The sequence below is a fragment of the Solenopsis invicta genome, chromosome 8, assembly GCF_016802725.1.
Source record: "Solenopsis invicta isolate M01_SB chromosome 8, UNIL_Sinv_3.0, whole genome shotgun sequence".
NCBI classification, from domain to species: domain Eukaryota; kingdom Metazoa; phylum Arthropoda; class Insecta; order Hymenoptera; family Formicidae; genus Solenopsis; species Solenopsis invicta.
Genome location: NC_052671.1, coordinates 4184455 through 4203943, shown reverse-complemented (window position 1 = coordinate 4203943; position 19489 = coordinate 4184455). Strand labels below are relative to the sequence as shown.

Sequence of the window (19489 nt, the reverse complement as noted above, 5' to 3'; positions counted from 1 at the left end):
TTTTTAAACAATAATAAATAAAAAACAAAAAACAATTTTTACAATTACTTACACACTTTCCTTAAAAAAAAAAAACTTAAAAAATCAGCATGTCAAAATAGAAAATATTTTTAAATAATTCGCTCGTTCTCGTTCATCATGATTGAGTCACTAGTGGGTTATCATATCCGAAGTGACATTAAGTACGAATAATTTAATGCCAGCGGAGAAGTTTTCTCCCCGAAGTGATTACGAACGATAATCGAAGCTTTGGATCCTAATTATACCTAGTGCATTCTAATTATAAATTAATGTATTAAGTAATAAACTAATTGAATAAAATTCTGCAAAGAGACTTGATCAACGTGCGAGATCTGATATGCTTACGAACAATCGTAACCGTGCGTTAATAATTAATGACCGCACCTGACTCTCATTAGCCTTTCCAAAATATTATAATTAATTCTTGAGACTCCTTTTGTAATTTTATTATTAAATAATAAAGTTAATAACTTTTAACTTTTAGCTTAGAGAATTAATTTTAAATGAATCGATTTTTAAAACACATAAACTTATAACCATTTTTAAAATTAAAAATTATCTATATATTATAATAGAAAAAAATACATTTCCATATAAAAAAACAATATTTTTGTTCCTTCATATAAACTTAATTTACAAATAAAATAATATATTTATTTAATGATCCATATCATAACTGTTTTGTTATTTAGAGTAATCTAATTTTTAAAAATTACGATATTCTAATTTAATAAAAATATAACGTTTTTCAAAATTAACTTTTAATTTAAGTTAATTTAATTTAAACTGAATGCAACTTTGAACTGAATTAATTTTTCGTTCTTGCACCTTTTAACGTAATTAAATTAATTTTATACCTCATTAACTTTAACTTCTTAATTCAGTTGAAAAAAAATATTACTTTATCCAACCCCGTTGATATGTGATAAATACTGAAGTAGGCTGAATGAAGGCAACGTGGACACGCGTGCGTCCCGTATATCCCGTTTAGTTTCGCAAACGCTATAATGTGTCATTGCACCTCTAGAAATAAGCAATATGCCCGTCGATCTCGCGTGCAATTCCATTTTTGGCTTTACCCCAACAACAAAATATATTTATACACTTTTTACTTCGCGTGCAAATACGTAATTACATCGTAATTAATGCGTACATACACACACAAGGCAGGCACACTCATGCACAGACACGCAAATGTGTTCAGCGGTAGCAGGCGGAGGTGCGAAATGTGTTATCGCGATGCCGCTACTTTTGTATTTATTTACGTTATCGTGTGACTCTTTTTGTTTCGCTAAATCGTTAATTCTCGTATGATATCTGCCTCTCTCCTGTTGCGCCCTTTTTTACCCTTTTTTGCACCCGTCACGCGATACGATTCGGTTCGTTCCTGTACAAAAGTAGGCGAATTGATAGGAATCGAAGAGAATGCGTTCTACAGAAACTCACGCTTTGATTTTATCTTTTCGTGACTGCGAAACTTTCCGCACACTGAGAAAAAAAAAGTTGTTAAACTGACTAAATTTTTCAACTTGATTGAATCTCTTCGGTTCAAGTGTTCATGTATTTAAATCAAACATACATAAAATACTTGAATTTTAATTTAAGTATTTATATTTAACTTGTATACATAAAACCTTAATTTAAAAAATTTAATCAAGTTAAAAATTTTAGTCAAGTGAACAACTTTCTTTCTGAGCGCAGATTTAAGAGAATGCGTAATGCAGTCGAGGAAAAACTACGTGAACTTTACATTAAGAATAAAATTTGAAACATTTGGAACAATCGCAAAAAAAAAATGATAAAATAATTGCAGAAGAGAATTCTTAATCGATTCCTGTTAATCTGCCTATGCAAAAAATATCTGGAAATTCCTCTATCTGAACAGCCGAATCGGCACAGCCGATTAAAACCGAACGAGGCTCGCGCGACGGCCGCGCGACATCGGCGCAACACGAGAGACATCGGTGATCGATCTCAAATCTCTTTGCTTTCTTTGCGCAGAGGCCGTGGTGTATCTTTTTTTGCGTTTTCTCTTGATTTTTTTTTCTTCGCAGAGATATGTATACTACTGAAGTGTCGCCCTCGCGCATCTGGCAGTTATCACCGTTACGCTACGTTAATTAAATCTGGCTACACGTTGCGAACCGTTCGCCAGCCGAAGGCGCCGAACGAGGGGTCGATTAATATCTAAAATCTCTTCATTAGCGATGGAAATTTCAAATTGCCTACGAGAGAGATTCGCGGAGCGTGTCCATTGTCCCTCATCGCGCGTCATCGAAGCCCGGATCGTAAATATACAAGAGTGCGCGAGAAATTGGGGTGGATTTTTGAAGCTCACGTTGAAAAATCATCCCGCAAACACTAAGTTACAGTTATATAAAGTTAGTTGTAATTTTCCACTCAACAATGTAACTGTTATATAACAAGTGTAACTGTTATATAACAATTACAACTAACAGTTATATAACTGTAACTTAGTGTTTGCTGGGAGCGATATATGATCTCGATTCCTGAGAAGTAAGGGGAGAGCGACGCGTCGGATTCGTTGTACAATTCGAATATCCGGCTCTATTTCGGGGAACTGGAAGAGAAAAAATTCGATAGCCTGGGCACAGAATTGTTTTTCTCGTTGGCGGCGCGTGTAGAGATCCAAGCAGAACAAAAAATCATGATAAACGTCAAAATGACTTCAAAATGATTATTAAGTTACTTTTCGATCGATCACGGCTCACTTTAATGTCACTATGATCTGTTGTTCCGCTTAGTTGTTTCACGTGCCTCGATCACACTAAAAGAAACTAGATTTTGTTGCAACAAGAAATAATTCGGTTAAGATCTACCGAACAAAAATTGTTGTTTAGTCGACATAAATAAATATTTTTTTATTTGCACGCATTTCGCAGAAACGACTAAATTTTTTGTTAGATGAAACAAAAGATATTTGGTCGTTGTTAAAAAATGCTTCGAACAGCTTCTGCCGAAGGCAATAAAATTTTTTATTTTGTTTTATATAAGAAAAATTCAGTTGCTCCTGCAAAGTAGATATAAATAAAAAAATGTTTCTTCATACAAATTAAATATTTATTTATGGGAAAGACAATTTTGTCAAAATATCTAAAAATTTAGTTAAATAACGGATCTGAAAATAATTATGATAAATGTTCAAGTATGATACTGCAAAAAATTTTGATATTCTAACAATCAGCTTGAGCGTCCTACATAATAATTTTTACAATTTAACAAAATTATTTTCCGATCTGTATTCAGCTAAAGCTGAATACAGATTTAAATACTTTAGCGAAACTGTTTTCTTTTTTTTCTTGTACAAACCAAACCGTTTTGTTCGGTACATCTTAATCAAATTATTTATTGTTACAACAACAAAAAAAAAACATTTTTCCTAGTGCACTGTCTGACGCGATTTAATTAGGCCGAAAACTAGTGATTACAGGCTGAAAATCGGAACGGCTAACGATACAGCCATTCTTTCGCGACCTTCTCGCGATCTCCTTGCAAACCGCAGTTCGCCTAGAGAAATTGACTATAACGCTCAACTAGGACGTCTGATCGACCGGTGTAACGGAGCGGAATGGGGTGGGTCCTGGTGTATGCGAACGGTCCGTGCGGCGCGACGACGGGCCGAGGGTGGCAAGTGGATTCTCACGGATTCTCAGGGTGCGATTAGGCAGAATTAGGCTGTCGAGAGGGAGATACGAGGCGGCGCGGTCGGGCACGATAGGAGCAGGCTCGGTGTCGCCAGTACGGCAGTCAGGAGGGACGCCAGTGGCAGTAGGGACGGCGTGCGGAGACTCTCGACGGAGTTGCACAGATCACTGGTGCACGAGCAATAGAAAGCGCGCACATCGTGGGTGCCGCTCCTCATAAGGCACTCGCCGTTGTCCTTCTCGTCCGTGATGTAGCCGCAGCTGCGAACGACCCTCACCTTGCCGTACACTGCAACAATAACACGGGAACAGGGTCGACCTGTGCTCTAAACCTAAACCCCGATCGTTGCTTGGAGATCCAGAATTGTTTAAACATTTTAACCCTTAACTTTTACAAAATGAGAACAAGTTACTCTTCTATAATGTCGTGGGTTCACTGGACCTATCCCTTATTTTTCAAAAGCTAATAAAATGCTCACAATAAACTCTCAAATTAATCTTAAAAGTAATTTTATTATATATCTCTTTGATGTTTGGACCTTCATTCATTTATTTTTCAATCAAAACTAATAATAATCAATCGTGTATTATTCTTATTCAAAGTATGTTAACTAATTAAATAACACAATAGTATTGAAAGATTCAATATGGGTTCAGTAGAACCACTTTGTAAGTTAAGGATTCATCTAACATAATCGTTAATTGATAATTGTTAATCTCCCAACACGCGACAATGAATTAAAATACATAGAATTGGATTTATTTTGACATTTTCCAATTCGTGCTTCAGATTTTTCGAATTTATTTGAATTAAAATAATATAATGAGAACGTGAATCCATCCAAATTTAAAATAATGACTAGCTCATTTCGTATTTCAATTCATTTGAATCTAAAAATAATACAACAAGAACATAAATCCATCCGAATTCAAAATGATGAATAGCGCATTTTATATTTCAATCCATTTGAGTCCATTTAAATCCAGAAATACTCCGGGACTCTGAAGCGCGAACTCGAATAAATTTAAATAAATTGCAATTTTCAATTTATTTCAATTTATTTTCGTTCGCTGGAAATAGTTATGGGATGGAGAAAAAATATAGCTCAGTTAGATAATAGTTTCTTTACTGAGCGAGGACCCATGAGTATTTTTTTATTTTTCGTTACTTATCTTAGAAAATATCGAATAAATTTATATACCAATATATAATAATTTCAAATGTCAAATAATTCTAAAACAATCAATAGTGTACAATATGTAATTAATAATGACTTTTAATTCAGGATGTAAAAAATATGTCAAATAATTGTCGTACGAAAAAAAAAAAGTATCATCTATTCCCCGAGTTAAACGTGTTTACTCATGTTTCAAACTGATCTTTTGCCCGATAACAAATTTTTTGGCTATTTAAAAATCGATTACTTGTGAACGGAAATACTCATGTATAAATAATTGATCATTTCCGTTCAATTGCATTAGCGACTTTTTGAAGTCACAACATTGGAGTGATATTATTACAACGCTGTTATTTCTAAAACATAGTACGAGCGTAGGATGGTCGCGAGTTCACTTTGAGCTGCAGATCAAAGCAACGCTTTATTTGTGTAACTGATAAAAATAGCATTTATTAAATAAAATAATTTTCAAATAAGTTGTTACGTTACAAGATATCGTATTCGAAATATAAATTAAATTATTATTGATTTTTACTTAATAAAACGTGGAAATAGATTAAACTGAAAATTGACGAGCGCAGATTATTTTGACAAAAACGTGAAACTTTCGAAATGTCCGTTGACGGCAAAGTTTAACTCGTTAAACGTTTGAAACGTTTGAAGAGGTGTGATCTCACCTTTTTGAGTGATTTTCCGGCAAAGTGTAGGCTCTAAGTGGCTGAGGTGCTCCAGACGTGGCTGAAAGCTGCAATTCACAGTCCCCAAACTGTATGAATCGAATGGATCGCCACATCTGGGGTCGTACTCGCTGTTGCATTGATAACATATTATCGCTTCACCTGAAATAAAAACAGAAAAGTGAAATCGATCACCGTTTGCATATGCCTCGATCTGCTTCGCAAAGAATCAAGATTTAATAAAACCGTTTCTTTTAAATCTCGAAGATTCCTAATTCACGGACCATACACAATCAGTGTTGATCGGTAATATTGAATCAGTAATTCTAAGATTATCTCTGCGATTATGTTAGCCATGACTGTGGAAACTACGTTGATGAAAGTACAGAAAGTACAGAAAAAAATTTAGTATCAAATCAACAATTCATTGTTTCCTATATAAGCAAGAATATAAAATCTTGTAAGAATTTATAATCTTAAACAGATATAATTTGCTTACATGAAGAAAATTTGTTACTTCATGTAAGCAAATTATGTCCGTTTAAGATTATAAATTCTTCCAAGAAGATTTATATTCTTACTTATATATGAAACAACGAATTGTTGATTTGATATTAATTTTTTTACTGACGAGTCTTCTTCGTACAGTCGATGTCTCCTATCACATAGCGATACTATTATAAATGTTCGAGAATCAAGAAACTTGAATCACTATCAATATTCTACATCGAGAAACAAATGAGCAACATTATAACTATATACACGATCGATAATATTGTCGGTATTTGCTGGTACTCTGACAGTATTGCCCATGTAAAAGGCTCTATAAGATTTCTGTAATACTTGAACGTGTAACGCGACTCAAACGAGGCCAACTCGATCCTGTGCGTTCATATGAGAGATTGCAGCGAACATTACGTGCAGTGTGCAGTTAAAATTCTCTCTAGAGAGTCTTCTTTCCTCCCTCCCTAGAGTGTTACGAACGTTTTAGAGGCTCGTATTTCAGAAAGCGGAAGGTTCTAGTCGTGATTTTCGCGATAAATTCAATAGACGTCAGCCCACGACGAGGATTAATCGGGGAAGGGTCTGGTTCACGTCGCCGTCTCGCCCTTCTGTATGACGTAACGTGGCACGCGCACTCGGTCGCATCTTACGACGGAACCAGGCTGATACGGCGCGACGCGACGCCAGCTGATATCGAACAGCAGCGGGGCGAGCGACACACCACGCAAGGGCTTGCACTCAGCTGTCTCGCGGATCGATACGAACAATTCGAATTTTTTTTTTGCAACTGGATGTAGGCGATTAGAAGCGAATGAGCAACGTCGAATCGTTTCGCCACCATCGCTACAATTAATATCGAGCGATCCTAGTGGCAAAAATAGCGTATACAAGATGTTTCCTTAAGTGTTGAGTAGACGTTTAATTGGAGTTTTTAAACATTTATTAAAGTGTTTATAAGATGGAAATTGAAATATGAAATGATTGGAGAGACGTTCGAAAAGTGTTGTATGTTATTCAAATTGTTGAAAACATCCTTTAAACATTTGCTACATTTTGAAAACATACGACACTTTTCGAAGGTCTGTCGAACAATTCCATATTTAAATTTCTGTAGGACACTTTTAATAAAACACTTGTAACAGTAAACATCTCGTAAACAATTCCATGTTTAAATTTCCATCTCATAAACACTTCAATAAGTGTTTAATAAATATACTATTTTTGCCAGACGACCTGAACTCCTCCCATTTTGTTTTCCTTCGTACAATCTTTCCAATAGAAAGAAACTCATTAAGAATCATTTTTTGGCTCTATGAGCTAAAAGTTATAAAAATTTAAAAACTGAAGGCTTCTTAGGTTTATTCTTTTTTCTTCCTAATCAACGACAACAAATTTTGATCGTAAATTTTGATATCAGTTGCAAAAAAAATAATAAAAATTGGACTTAAAATAAAAAATGTAAAAAATTACCGTATTTTGCTACAGTTTTAGGTAAATAGCTTTCAAACGAGCAAGAGAATTTCCAAACAATTTTTGCACAAATATTTATACTTATAAGTAAAAAATTTAATTTAATTCATAATATTTTCTCATTAAATTTGTAAATATATTATAAAGCACGATTTTATATAAGAATTAAGAAACCAAAAATTAAATAACTTTTAAATCAACAAGAAAATTTTCGACTTTTTCGAAATATCATCGAAATATTTTAAAAACATTATCTCCAAATCATATAATCAAAATTTTTTTTAATATTGACATTGTATACAACGTACGACATATTTGAAAACCTTACATACTATTGAATATCGTTGTAACAACAATAATATAGTAATGCTGATTTAATATTTTACAATAGCAAATCAGCATTACTAACACGGTAGTATTGATTTTATGCTTACTGGGTTATCATTCAACCTATTTTTTTTCGTCACGCTTCCTTTTTCCTCTTACTATTATACTATGCTATTCTTGTGTTATTTCACTATAATATCTTTATTTATTATACTTTTTTTTAATGACAAAATGCATTTCGAAATAAAGTAGAATATTATTATATATTAGTACTTAATTTTCTATTATTTCAACATATCTATTTTATACTTTAAATAATATGCAAAAAAGTTTCCTTGCAATTTAAATATCTATATATATTTTTTTTTACATAGAGTCGAATGCGTGCGTGTCGAAAAATTTAATCAGCAAATAAAATACTATTATATATTAGTACTTAACTTTCTATTATTTCAACACATCTATTTTATACTTTAAATAATATGCAAAAAAGTTTCCTTGCAATTTAAATATCTATATATATTTTTTTTACATAGAGTCGAATGCGTGCGTGTCGAAAAATTTAATCAGCAAATAAAATTGACACTCGAATAAAAACAATTTCATTGAGAACCGAATTTGCAATAAATTACCGCAAGGTTTCACTAATAACGATTAATTTGCGAGTAAATACACGATGTATTTAGCTTTGCATTACGTAAATTGCAGTTGCCCGCGAAACAAGGTTAAAATTTTGATGTACGATCATTATTTGACGAGCACAAGTTTATTCGTCGTTGATGAAGCTAAACGTATGCCTTAAACATGCATTATTATAAAATATAAAAACGCGCACAAGTGAGAGAGAATAATAGGAGAATAATATAAATCAATGCTGACACCGGATAGATGAACGAGTAAAAAGTCGCCAATCTACGTCGCCAATTAAAATTTCACCACTGTTTCCTCTAGATAAACAAATCAATTTTTTAAAGAGATTAAAGAGAATAAAACGAACATTTTAACTCCTGAATCTATAAAGTTCCAAGAATCTAAAGTTCTCACTCAGAACGCACAATACAGGGATAGATAACGTTATATATTTAGAAAAATGTAATATTTAAAAAAAATATATAAAATAGATAACGCTAATATAACGAGAAAAATAAAATACATTTCAAACGGAAGAAAGAAAGAAAGAGAAAGATAGAGGGTAGAAGGGAGAACGCAGAATCAATGTAAAGGAAAATGGAGCAGAAATAACAAAAAGAAATGATGTCATCGTTACAAGGAAAGCGAGATAAACAAAAACTACATTGACAATACACAAGTGTAAAGCAGAGGGGGATGAGGGCGGGAAGGGGCGAGTAAGTGAGAGGAAAGGGGTCGGGGAAGGAGAAAGTGGGTCGCTCGATAGCCCTCACGACGCTGCTTTTCGTAGCAGCCACCCTAAATTTCAGCAAATTGTCGGATATAGCGCATTCATCCGCGATATCCCGAGCGGGCGGATTGCCGATGCCAGTTAACATCATATCGGCAATTACTTCGATCGTTAGGGACAGACGCAAGGGAAAAAGTCTATCCCCCTCCTCCCCCATAGCTCGCACGCGCCGCCGGCGATCGATCCCTCTAAGGCCCACGTTCCCCCATCTAAAATCAACGTGCAGCTTAACTTTAAACTCGATTTAACCCACCTCCCATCTTTTTCCAATTTTCAAAACTAGATAAAGATGGGAGGTAATAAAGTTAAGGCACGAACTAACTCGGTGATCTATCACGGGATCCATTATATATAGCGTAGCGTGATCGCGATACGCCGCGAAAGCTGCTCGGAAGCGATGCGATTCGACTCGGAAGCGACGACTGAGTCGGACCGACGAAATCCAAGTTGGATATGCAAGACTTGGTTACGTCACCGTGACCAAGTTACGTCCGAATACTTTCACCTTTCACCTTTGCGCCGCTGAAGAGTTGCGTCATCGACGGGCGGACGATCTTCCCTGCATGCAGCGGGAGTCTGTGACATACCGTCTCTGCATACCGTCCGTCGTCGCGCGGATATTGTAATGCGATATAAAAGAGCTGCGCGACGATACCCGACTCTAACGATACCCGATACCGTCGACTTAATCACAGAATCCTGCTACGACCGGGGAAAGATAGGGACGACGCGTCGCCGGGGGAAACGAATATCTATTGTGCGATCTTGCCTGCGTGTGTGCTTCCCGGGCGGATTCGACTTTTCCGCTGTCGCAGTCCGCTGCCGGATGTGTATCGACAACGTCGACGATGGGAAAACGCGATTTAAAGCTCGATGATTCATTCGACCGAGGACGATCGAATTTAACGCGGCGAAACCAGGCCGCGCGCGAGACTGACGAGACTTAATTCCGAACAGAGAAAACCGTTTGATTCTCAATTAAACGAATTATCGCGCTGCAAATGATCGGAAGTGAAAATGCGCAAGCAGAATTTTCGCAGACATTTAACGCAAAGTAACGCGACGTGTTGAAAACATTTTTTTATTTTATTCATTTAAACAAGAAGAGGGCACTGAAAAAAAGTTTGATAATAACTGCCGAATGTTGAGCGAAATAATATTAATTAAATATTTCGTTAATATAACCAAAAATAATTTTACTTTTCTGAGTATTTAGCTAAGATTATTGAATTTATTAATATTTACAAAATATTTAGAAAAGTAAAATTATTTTTTGTTTATATCAACCAAATATTTAATTGGCATTATTTCAAAATTTGGTAGCTATTATCAAACTCTCTCTTTTTCAGTGTGGCTATACTGGCCGAACTAGGTGAACTTACAAGTTTTGTAAATGCAAAAGTTCGGTACCATTCCGGAGTAATCTGCGGTTAAATAAATTGTAGATGTAGATATAATTATATAAGAGAAGGTTTTACTAAAGTATCTAAAAATTTAGTTAACTACAGATTTAAAAATAATTTTAGTTAAACTATTAAAATAATTATGTAGGACGGTCAAGCTAATAGTTAAAAGTTAACTTGCTTTATTGCAACATTGCTCATTTGATTATTTTGATTGGCCAACAAAATTATTTTTAGCTCTATATTTTTACCCGAAAAAATTTTTATATCTAATTACGTAATTATATATATAAAGTATGTATAAATATATATGTATTAATATATATGGACATATTTGATATATAATTATATATAATCATAAATAAAAAATTTTTTTCTGATATAAATACTTCAGCAAGATTATTTTTTCCGTATAAATAAGATTTAATGAATTCTACAATTAAAGATTATAAGATAAGATTTATATTTAAATAAGATCTGATGAGATTAATTTATAATCTCTCTAAAGTCTCGACAGAGAGATAATTGCAATTTGTTTTTTAACTCGTACCCTCAAGCCATTGAGTGTGAAAGAATAGTTCCGGCGATTCCAGAATAACTTATACGGATAAATTCGACATTCACGGCGGACTGATCGCGAGCATTTTTCTAGCACGGTAATAGAATATTCGATTTGACAATCACCGCGTGTGCTCATCTTTTCGACCCGAAGAACCACAAGTGCTACCGTTGTAGGAATTCCCCGATCAGTAGCTCGCTAACTGCATGTAATGCCAACATTGCTAAATATCAATGATTTTTTTTTCGTGACACAGAAAAGAGCAAGAGCCAAGGAAAAAACGCGGAAAAGAGACGAGTGAGAGAAACGAGTTATTTCCTTTCGACACCCACTCAAAAAAATAGATTAATTCAAATTGAATCGAGAGCCATTTCTATAAAATCGAGAATGAGAGAAAGTACCTCGGGCTGTCTAAATTCTAAGGAATTTATCAATGATATAAGAAATTGATTCATCTTTTCTCGATTCTCTTCAGAAAGATAAAAATAACCGCGTATAAAAATATAGAAAGAAAAATTGAAACCAGTCTGAAATCTCGAACATTAAGAATTTAAAACTATGCGCGACAGGTTCATTTTAAATGACCTAATTTTTCTGACTCGTGTATTAGTGGGATATCTAAGTCTAACGCAATTTCCTAATCATATAGACATTTTATAATTTCATTCATTCATTTGTGAATCGAAGGTAACTGTTCGCTGTTCAAATTTATCAGCAAGTTACAACAGCTGCCTCTGTCTGCAGTCATAAATAATTTCATTCGCACACAAGTGTAACTAAAAATATATAACTTCTGTTTGCTCGGGACAAGTGTAATAAACCTTTAGATGATATATTGAAAATTGTTACATTAATTAACGCGCATTGCAAAGAGAATTTTTCTAAAACAGATATTAAAACTAAAATAAATAAAAAATAAAGAAATAAAAAAATCCTGTAAAAAAATAATTTTGCAATATAATTTGTTAAAAATTCAAAGATTAGACCTTCAGTTGTATATATTCACTTTACGTTTTTACTCATCTCCATTTCTGTCTACACTGAAAAAGAAATTAATAATATAATAGCTACGAAGTGTTGAGTGAAACAATACCAATGGAATATTCGGTAAACACAATAAAAAATAATTTTGCTTTTTACAATATTTAATAAAGTATTTCTTAGCAGTTGATTATATTAATATACTCGACAAAACTTGTTAAATATTTACAAAAGTACAATTATTTTTTATTACATTAATTGGCATTTTTTACCAAACTCTTTTTTTTCAATGGAGAACATTAAACAAATTTGAACAATTTCGAGAAATTATTCTCGGATAACATAAAACTTGGGAAAAGGGATTTAATATTGACTCGAGATTCGGATCGCGGAGGATTTAACTTTGGTGCTGTCTGGGCTTTTACAATCCTCCGACGATCCCGAGATGATCTCTATCTGGACGGTTGATTTACGGCGATAATTTTCCCTGGACTGGAAAAAGAGTTTGGCAATAGCTACCGAAAGTTGAGCGAAATAAATAAATTGTAAATTAAACATTCGCATAATTTCATTCAACTTTTGGTAGCTATTAGCAGACTCTTTTTCTAGTGTGCCATCGCCTCCGCGCCGCATTGCGCCCGTGATGTATATCGACTCCTTTCCTCACTCCTTTCCCGAATAAAGTGCACGAGGTCGTATTATCGATCGTTCCTACGCTTTCGGTCGAAGCAATGTTCAAAAGTGGCAATTCAGTCCGATTTATATCAAGTATATTGAGTTCTCTGTTGAGTTAGTAACGCGCAGAAGGACGCTCCTGCTGGAGCTTCTCTCGCTCAAATTTCCTATTGAAAGTTGCCAAGTGCCCGTTGAAACCGTGTGTATTTTCCTGGGAAATGTTGCCGGTAGTCAAACTTCCCTCCATACGTTTATCGAGAGAAGTGCGATCCCTTATGTCTTCCCGGGGAATACCGTATCGGCGTGAACTAAATTGGATGATATAGAATCATCGTAAAGGCACGCTTCAATCATGCACGGGCATTTTTAAGTGCCTTTCAAACAACTTTCAGTATTATTCAGGAAAGTCAAATCCGCGATTTCTGCGAAAACTCGAGAATCGTGTAAACGCTAATGGCACGATGACTATAAGAGGCAAGCTGTCTTTAACAGAACGCATATAGAATATTCATTTATTTAAGTAGTCAACAGTGTTAAAGCTGCATCGATTACTAATGCAATTATGTAACGTTAAAATGACGGCAAATAACGTCAACTTGCTACCTGGGTAGCATTCAAATATAACATATATGAGTTTAACAGCGTTCACACAATAATTTGTAAAACGAAGTTAAGGCCATGTGAAAATGTTAAAGTGCATTTTTCAATGTAGAGTTTTCGCCTCTCAAAATTTGCTTTCTTTCCAGCCTCAAATAAAAGTCATCATTCACTTGATTCAATTACGCACGCACGGATATCTTTAAGCGCATTTTAAGCATCTTTCAGCATTATTCAGGAAAATCAAATCCGTGATTTCTGTGAATCATGTAAATAATAATGACGCGATGACTATATAAGACCAAACTGCACTGAAAAGAGCGATAAAGTCTTATCTATGATCTCTGAACCTATGATTGTACTTATTTTAGCGGAGATTTTTATCCTGTGATTACATGTTGCGAGCCAAGAAAAGTATAGCCAGGGATTGCAAAGGAACGTGTGTGCGTATAACAAAATCTTAATGACACGTACTCATTTAAAAATTTTCATTTTTCATTAATTTATATGTACCTTGTTACGTTCCTGCTTTGCTTTAAAGTAGCTGTCGTAGCTAAAGACAGCGTATGGCGTGACTAAATTACGTCATAATATATGAACAGCTAATATCTTATCTGTGATTTAGTTGAAAGAGTTTAGCAAAATATTGAGCGAGATAACGCCAATTAAATATTCGATTAATATAACCGAAGAATAATTTTACTTTTATAAATATTTTGTAAATATTACTAAAATTAATAACACTTAACACGCTAAATATTCGGTAAAGCAAAATTATTTCTGATAATATTGACCAGATATTTAATTGGCATTTACTCTACTCAATATTTAATAGCTATTACCAAACTTTTTCTTCAGTGCGCTTTAAAAAAAAAAAAATAAATTTGGAGTACTCATAAAATTTAAATAGTCAACAGCGCTAAAGTTGTATCAATAATTGTTAACGCATTCGAAATTAAAGCATATAAAAATATTAAATGCATCTCTCAAAGTAGAATTTTCGTCTCTCAAAATTTGCTTTTCATTTAGCTTCAAATAAAAATCGTTCGAGTTATTTTATCCTTTATACATCGAGCCCCATTAATTATCGTAATACAAAATAAAAATGGAGCAAAGTAATAAAAATGAGAAAGATCTTCCACGTAATCGTGCGAATTTCGATCGTCGCCCGAGGATCGAGGCCCAAGGACTCGTCGTTTCAATCGCAACCGGGCAGATCGATCGCTGTGTTCCGGGGAAAGAAAGAGAGAGAGAGAGAGAGAGAGAAAGAGAGAGAGAGAGAAAGAGAGAGAGAACCCTTCCGCGAACGGGAGCTCGCCGAGCTTCGATCGGCACTCACCGCGATCAAAAGTGGCCGTCAGGACGACAAAGACGAGGCCGATGATCGGCGCGGCTTGATTCGCGATCATGGTCGTCGCGATCGCCGTGGACCATGTGCTCGTGGCTCGTGCTCGGGGGGTGTTCTAATCGTGCCGCGATGTCCGCGACCGTCGCACGGAGGGTGCTCCCTTGATCGCCGTCGCCGTCGTCGTCGTCGCCGTGGAAAGGGTCGGACAATGCGCGAGTGTAGTACGCGTTCGCCACTCGTCGTCGTCGTCGTCGTCGTCGTCGTCCTCGTCGTCCTCGTCGACGTTGTCGCCGTCGTTCTCGCCCTCGTCACCGTCAACCGCCTCCCGGTGCGTTGCGGCCGGGATGAGAGCGCGACTCTCCGCTCCCTCAAGGACGGTGATCCGTCGTTCTGGGGTCGCGCGCCGCGTTCGCCACCTCGCCCGGACACATAGCAACCGCGACTGACGCGCGTTACGCGACCGAGTCACCGAATTTCCCCCCGAGCACTCTATACCCTGGCACGCTATGCGGCAGATCCACCCCCTCGAATGCTCGCGATGCGCTCTAGCCGCCACCGCCACCGCCACCGCCACCACCGCGCCGATGCATTCATCGATGGTGCACGCGCCGCTTTTCTCCCCCCCTTCTCCACCCCCCTCGTTAACCCTTCTATACCCCTCGCTCTCTCGGGGGAGAGAAAAGTGCACCCCCGCGTGCGATCGCGCCCGGCGAGCCTCCTCTCCGCATCGACATTATTAAAAATGCTATAGATTCGCCGCGATACACTCTCGTTCAATCGTTCGAGGCCGTGCGGCGAGGAGATAGAATCGGGGCACGGGAATATTTTCTATGCAACATTGAATAGTAACTAGGCAAAAAATTAAAAGTTACATAATGAAATTAAAAAATTAATAACGTTTTACTTAAATTAGTTAATTTTTAATCATTTAATTTTTTTATTTTAACTACACCGAGAGAGAACAATTTTATTGTAGTATAAAAAAATTTAGTTAGATATAGATCAAAAAATAATTTCGTATACCGAACTATCAAAATAATTATATAAAATTTATTCAAACATGACGATTCTGTTGTAAAAAGTTTTAACGTTCTAGCAACTATGTTAAACGTCTAATATAATTTATTTTAATGGTTCAACATAATTACTTTCAGATCAGCAGCATTTCTGCAAAATTGTTCTTTTCATGTAGTTATTTTTTAAATATAAACTTCAATTTATTTTTCCAAAAATTTAACTATGTACAAAAAAATTATAAAAGAAAAAGTATTTTCACTTAAAAACAATATTTCTTTGTTATTTTATATAAACAATTTACAAATAATATATTAAATTTAATGATCCATACTGTAATTGTTTTGAATAATGTAACTTCAAAAAATTACACAGATTTCTAATTTAATATGAATAATGCTTTTCAAAATTAACTTTTAATTTAAGTTGATTTAATCCTGATGCAACTCTGATTTGAATTTGTTTTTTGTTCATGCAACTTTTAATGTAACTAAATGAATTTTATAAGCCGTAAACTTTAATTAAATTAAAATACTAAATTAAATTTATTTTAATTTTAAAAAATATAAGTAATTTATCCAATATTCATTTACCCAACTCTGTTTCAAACAATGCTATTATTATGTGTTATTCCTTGATCAAGTTAAGAGAAAATCGAAATATGCGATAAATGTCGTATTGATGTAATTACGAAGGTAATCACTCAGAAAATAAATGTACACTAGACTACGAATTTTCGTCGAAATTCATTATGATGATTGCTAAAAGATCTCCCTACAAAAAGGTCATCAAAAATTCCTTTTTAATAACTGATTTCAATTAAAAATTCGCTATAAAAGTCAAAATTTCACAGTATAATAAATACGTAGAATTCATCAAATTATACCGGACTTCATCGGACTTTGAGAAATTCAACGGACTTCAAGGAATTCAACGGACTTCCAGCAGATTGCGCACCGAAATTTAAGAGTGGTTATAATCCCCCCCTCGTATAATTATAAACTTCATAATTTCCATAATTAATTTCCATAATTAATTAATAACAATATAAAGGAATTAGCAGAAAAAGTTTTAAAGAGCATGCATCGCCTTCGATTTAAATATATAATTTTTTAAAATACATCTCTTTTCTAAAGATATAAAATAATGGATGCATTCTCTTTTTCTTTTCTAACTGATTATCTAAAACTTGAATTTTGTTAGTTTTTTTTTTTATAACGTGTCTTTTACAACGTGTTACGATACCTCGCAACGATTTCCACTTAGAACTACTGGTTTCTCGATACTTTACTGTTTGTCATGTTCGTGCACGTAGTGTCCTATTTTCTCGATTTATATTCCTGTCGGCAATAGGAGCAGTGTCATTCTATACAAAAAAAAAGTACAAATTTTGTAAATGGGAACAGAAAAATCTGTTGTATCATATTTCTTGCTTGCAGAGAAAACAAAATGTCCAACCAATATAATGACTATTCTAAAATTTAAAATATTAATTTTATAGACTAACAGTTTCATTTATGTAAATGAAAGTAGCTTAAATAGTTATCAAATTATATTGTACATGTAACGTTAACGTTATTAACGTTATTTCATTGATTGTAATTATGAAGTAGTAGCGAAACAATGGAATAATTGTAATATATTTTTATATATTTCTATATTTCATACTTTTTACATCCGCTTAAAAAAATATTGAAAACGTAACAAATATATTTTTTATCTTTATTAAGTAAAAAAAAACACTATTGTCTAATCAGTATAACAATAGAATCAATGTTGAATCGATATTGATGCGATGTTGATTTTATTATTATTTCTGGCTGAGTTTGTTTTCACGCAAAAATTGTTGCTATTAAATATTAACTTCTGTTAACATTTTTTATTTAAAATATTTATTTTAAAAAGTGTATTAATTCAATAAGTGGAAATTATATTAAGAACAAAATTCGAAGAAGCAATATTCGAATTCGAAGAAACCCTGTAAAAGCGTATGGGCGTTTTCTCACAAGAGACACTGGTGGCACGGTGAATCATTTCATTCTTGTTTAACATTAACAAACAAGACTAAAAATAATGCACTACATTAGGCCATGTCAATCGTGTTTCTTGATGGAAAATCCTCTGGTCAACATACTCGGCACACCCGTTTCGCACATAATGCACATCACACAGGAGAATAACACAGATAATCGTTACGAACTGAAAAAGAATTCATCTGTATAAATTTTTTCTGAATTAGTGTAATATGTTTGCAAATAAATTCAAAAAGAATTACTTTTCCTTGCGAATTCTTATAGAACACAAAAAATTCCTCTTGAAAAAGAAATTCGTAACATAGAAATAAACTCTTAAGAATGTTTTTAAAAGAGAAATGGGATAAAAAATTAATTCATTTCATAATTTGATAATTTAAAAAAATTTCAAATTTGTTTGCTATCTGGGTTATTATTTATTAATTCTGAAATCATTCGACGTGTAATTTGTAAGATTTAATTCATGCGTAACACGTATATGAATTAATAATTTTTCTTAATTTTTAATTAAAAAAATTTCTAACAATTATAAATCATCAAACAAATTTAATATTTTATTTGTAAATTAAGTATATACATATATGAAATAATAAAATTTTATATGGGAATATATTTTTTTTATAATTTTTTGTTTTACATAAATAAATTTTTAACTGATTGTAAGCTAATCGTACACTTGAAATGTCTTGAATGAAAAGTTATATTTAAAGTAAGGCTGATTTGAATAGGAAGGAACTTTGCGTTGTGAGTTCTGCCCGAACACTAGTCTTTCGTTTATAATCGTTTATAATTTTTTAAATATATGTTTAATTTGATTTTTAAACTACATATTTAATATACTTAAAACGTATTCTCTTTTCTATTTTGCCAATTCCTTGACTCCCACAAATCTTTCTGCGCAATAAAATATTAACGCTGTAATTCTTTTTATGCTCTAATAATATTCACCACATATGTGATCAAGCTAAGTTAGGTTTTGTGAGAGATTCTGTTTTGCGAAAAGATATATCATTTTTAAAAGAACTTAATCAGATCTTTAAAAAGTCCTCTTAAAGAGCTCTTCCCTCTGAAACTCTAGAGACATCTGTAAATAGACATCATAAAGAGCTCTTTTGAAAGACATCTTGGAAAAAGATAATTTATTGATGTCATTTTGAAGAGAAATTAATAAGGTCTTAAAAAAGTTCTCTTAGAGAGCTCTTTTGAAAGACATCATGTACAAAGATAACTTATTGATATCATTTTCAAAAAAAATTAATAAAATCTTTAAAAAGAACTCTTAAAGAACTCTTCCTCTCAATAATGCTCAGTGGGTTTAAATCTTCAATCACTGATCGTATACTCCAGGGAGCTAATCGAGCAGATGTGTTAAAAAAAAAAATGAAATGAATATATATTTGAATGTGTAGGAAGAAAAATGAGTAATTTTTATATAGTCAATTTGATTCAGTAGTATGCTGGAGTGTGCGACCACGTTCTTACATTTTTGTTTATGAAAACTTCTCACGACCTTATCTCCTCCCTCTTTAATTAAGATTAAAATTCCTAACAAAGTTGTGTAAAATTTTTTTTCAGTGCCAATAGGGTCTATCGAAATTGAGAAAAAAATTATATCGA

At 33.9% G+C, this 19489-nt stretch overlaps 1 protein-coding gene across 2 annotated transcripts; it reads right to left on the bottom strand.

Moving 5' to 3' along the window:
- Positions 1-3220: 3220 nt before the first annotated feature.
- Positions 3221-15350, bottom strand: LOC105199664. Of its 2 annotated transcripts, none has more exons than XM_026134621.2 (3): positions 14817-15350; positions 5542-5703; positions 3221-3975 (listed from the first exon to the last, which is right to left on the bottom strand). In XM_026134621.2, exons 1-3 carry the CDS (start codon positions 14884-14886, stop codon positions 3713-3715), a joined length of 495 nt encoding a protein of 164 aa, XP_025990406.1. In that variant the 5' UTR covers positions 14887-15350; the 3' UTR covers positions 3221-3712. The 2 variants fall into 2 exon arrangements, with proteins under 2 accessions (XP_025990406.1, XP_039308821.1); XM_039452887.1 differs by lacking the exon at positions 14817-15350 and adding an exon at positions 9775-10386.
- Positions 15351-19489: the final 4139 nt, after the last annotated feature.

What these genes read in the sequence shown, in the direction of transcription:
- LOC105199664 (XM_039452887.1), bottom strand. Translation starts at nt 9,847, where the DNA reads ATGTCACAGACTCCCGCTGCATGCAGGGAAGATCGTCCGCCCGTCGAT. An exon ending in AACTCTTCAGCGGCGCAAAG is followed by an intron (nt 5,704 to 9,774) that starts GTGAAAGGTGAA and finishes TTTTTATTTCAG; the next exon opens with GTGAAGCGATAATATGTTAT. An exon ending in CCGGAAAATCACTCAAAAAG is followed by an intron (nt 3,976 to 5,541) that starts GTGAGATCACAC and finishes TTATTGTTGCAG; the next exon opens with TGTACGGCAAGGTGAGGGTC.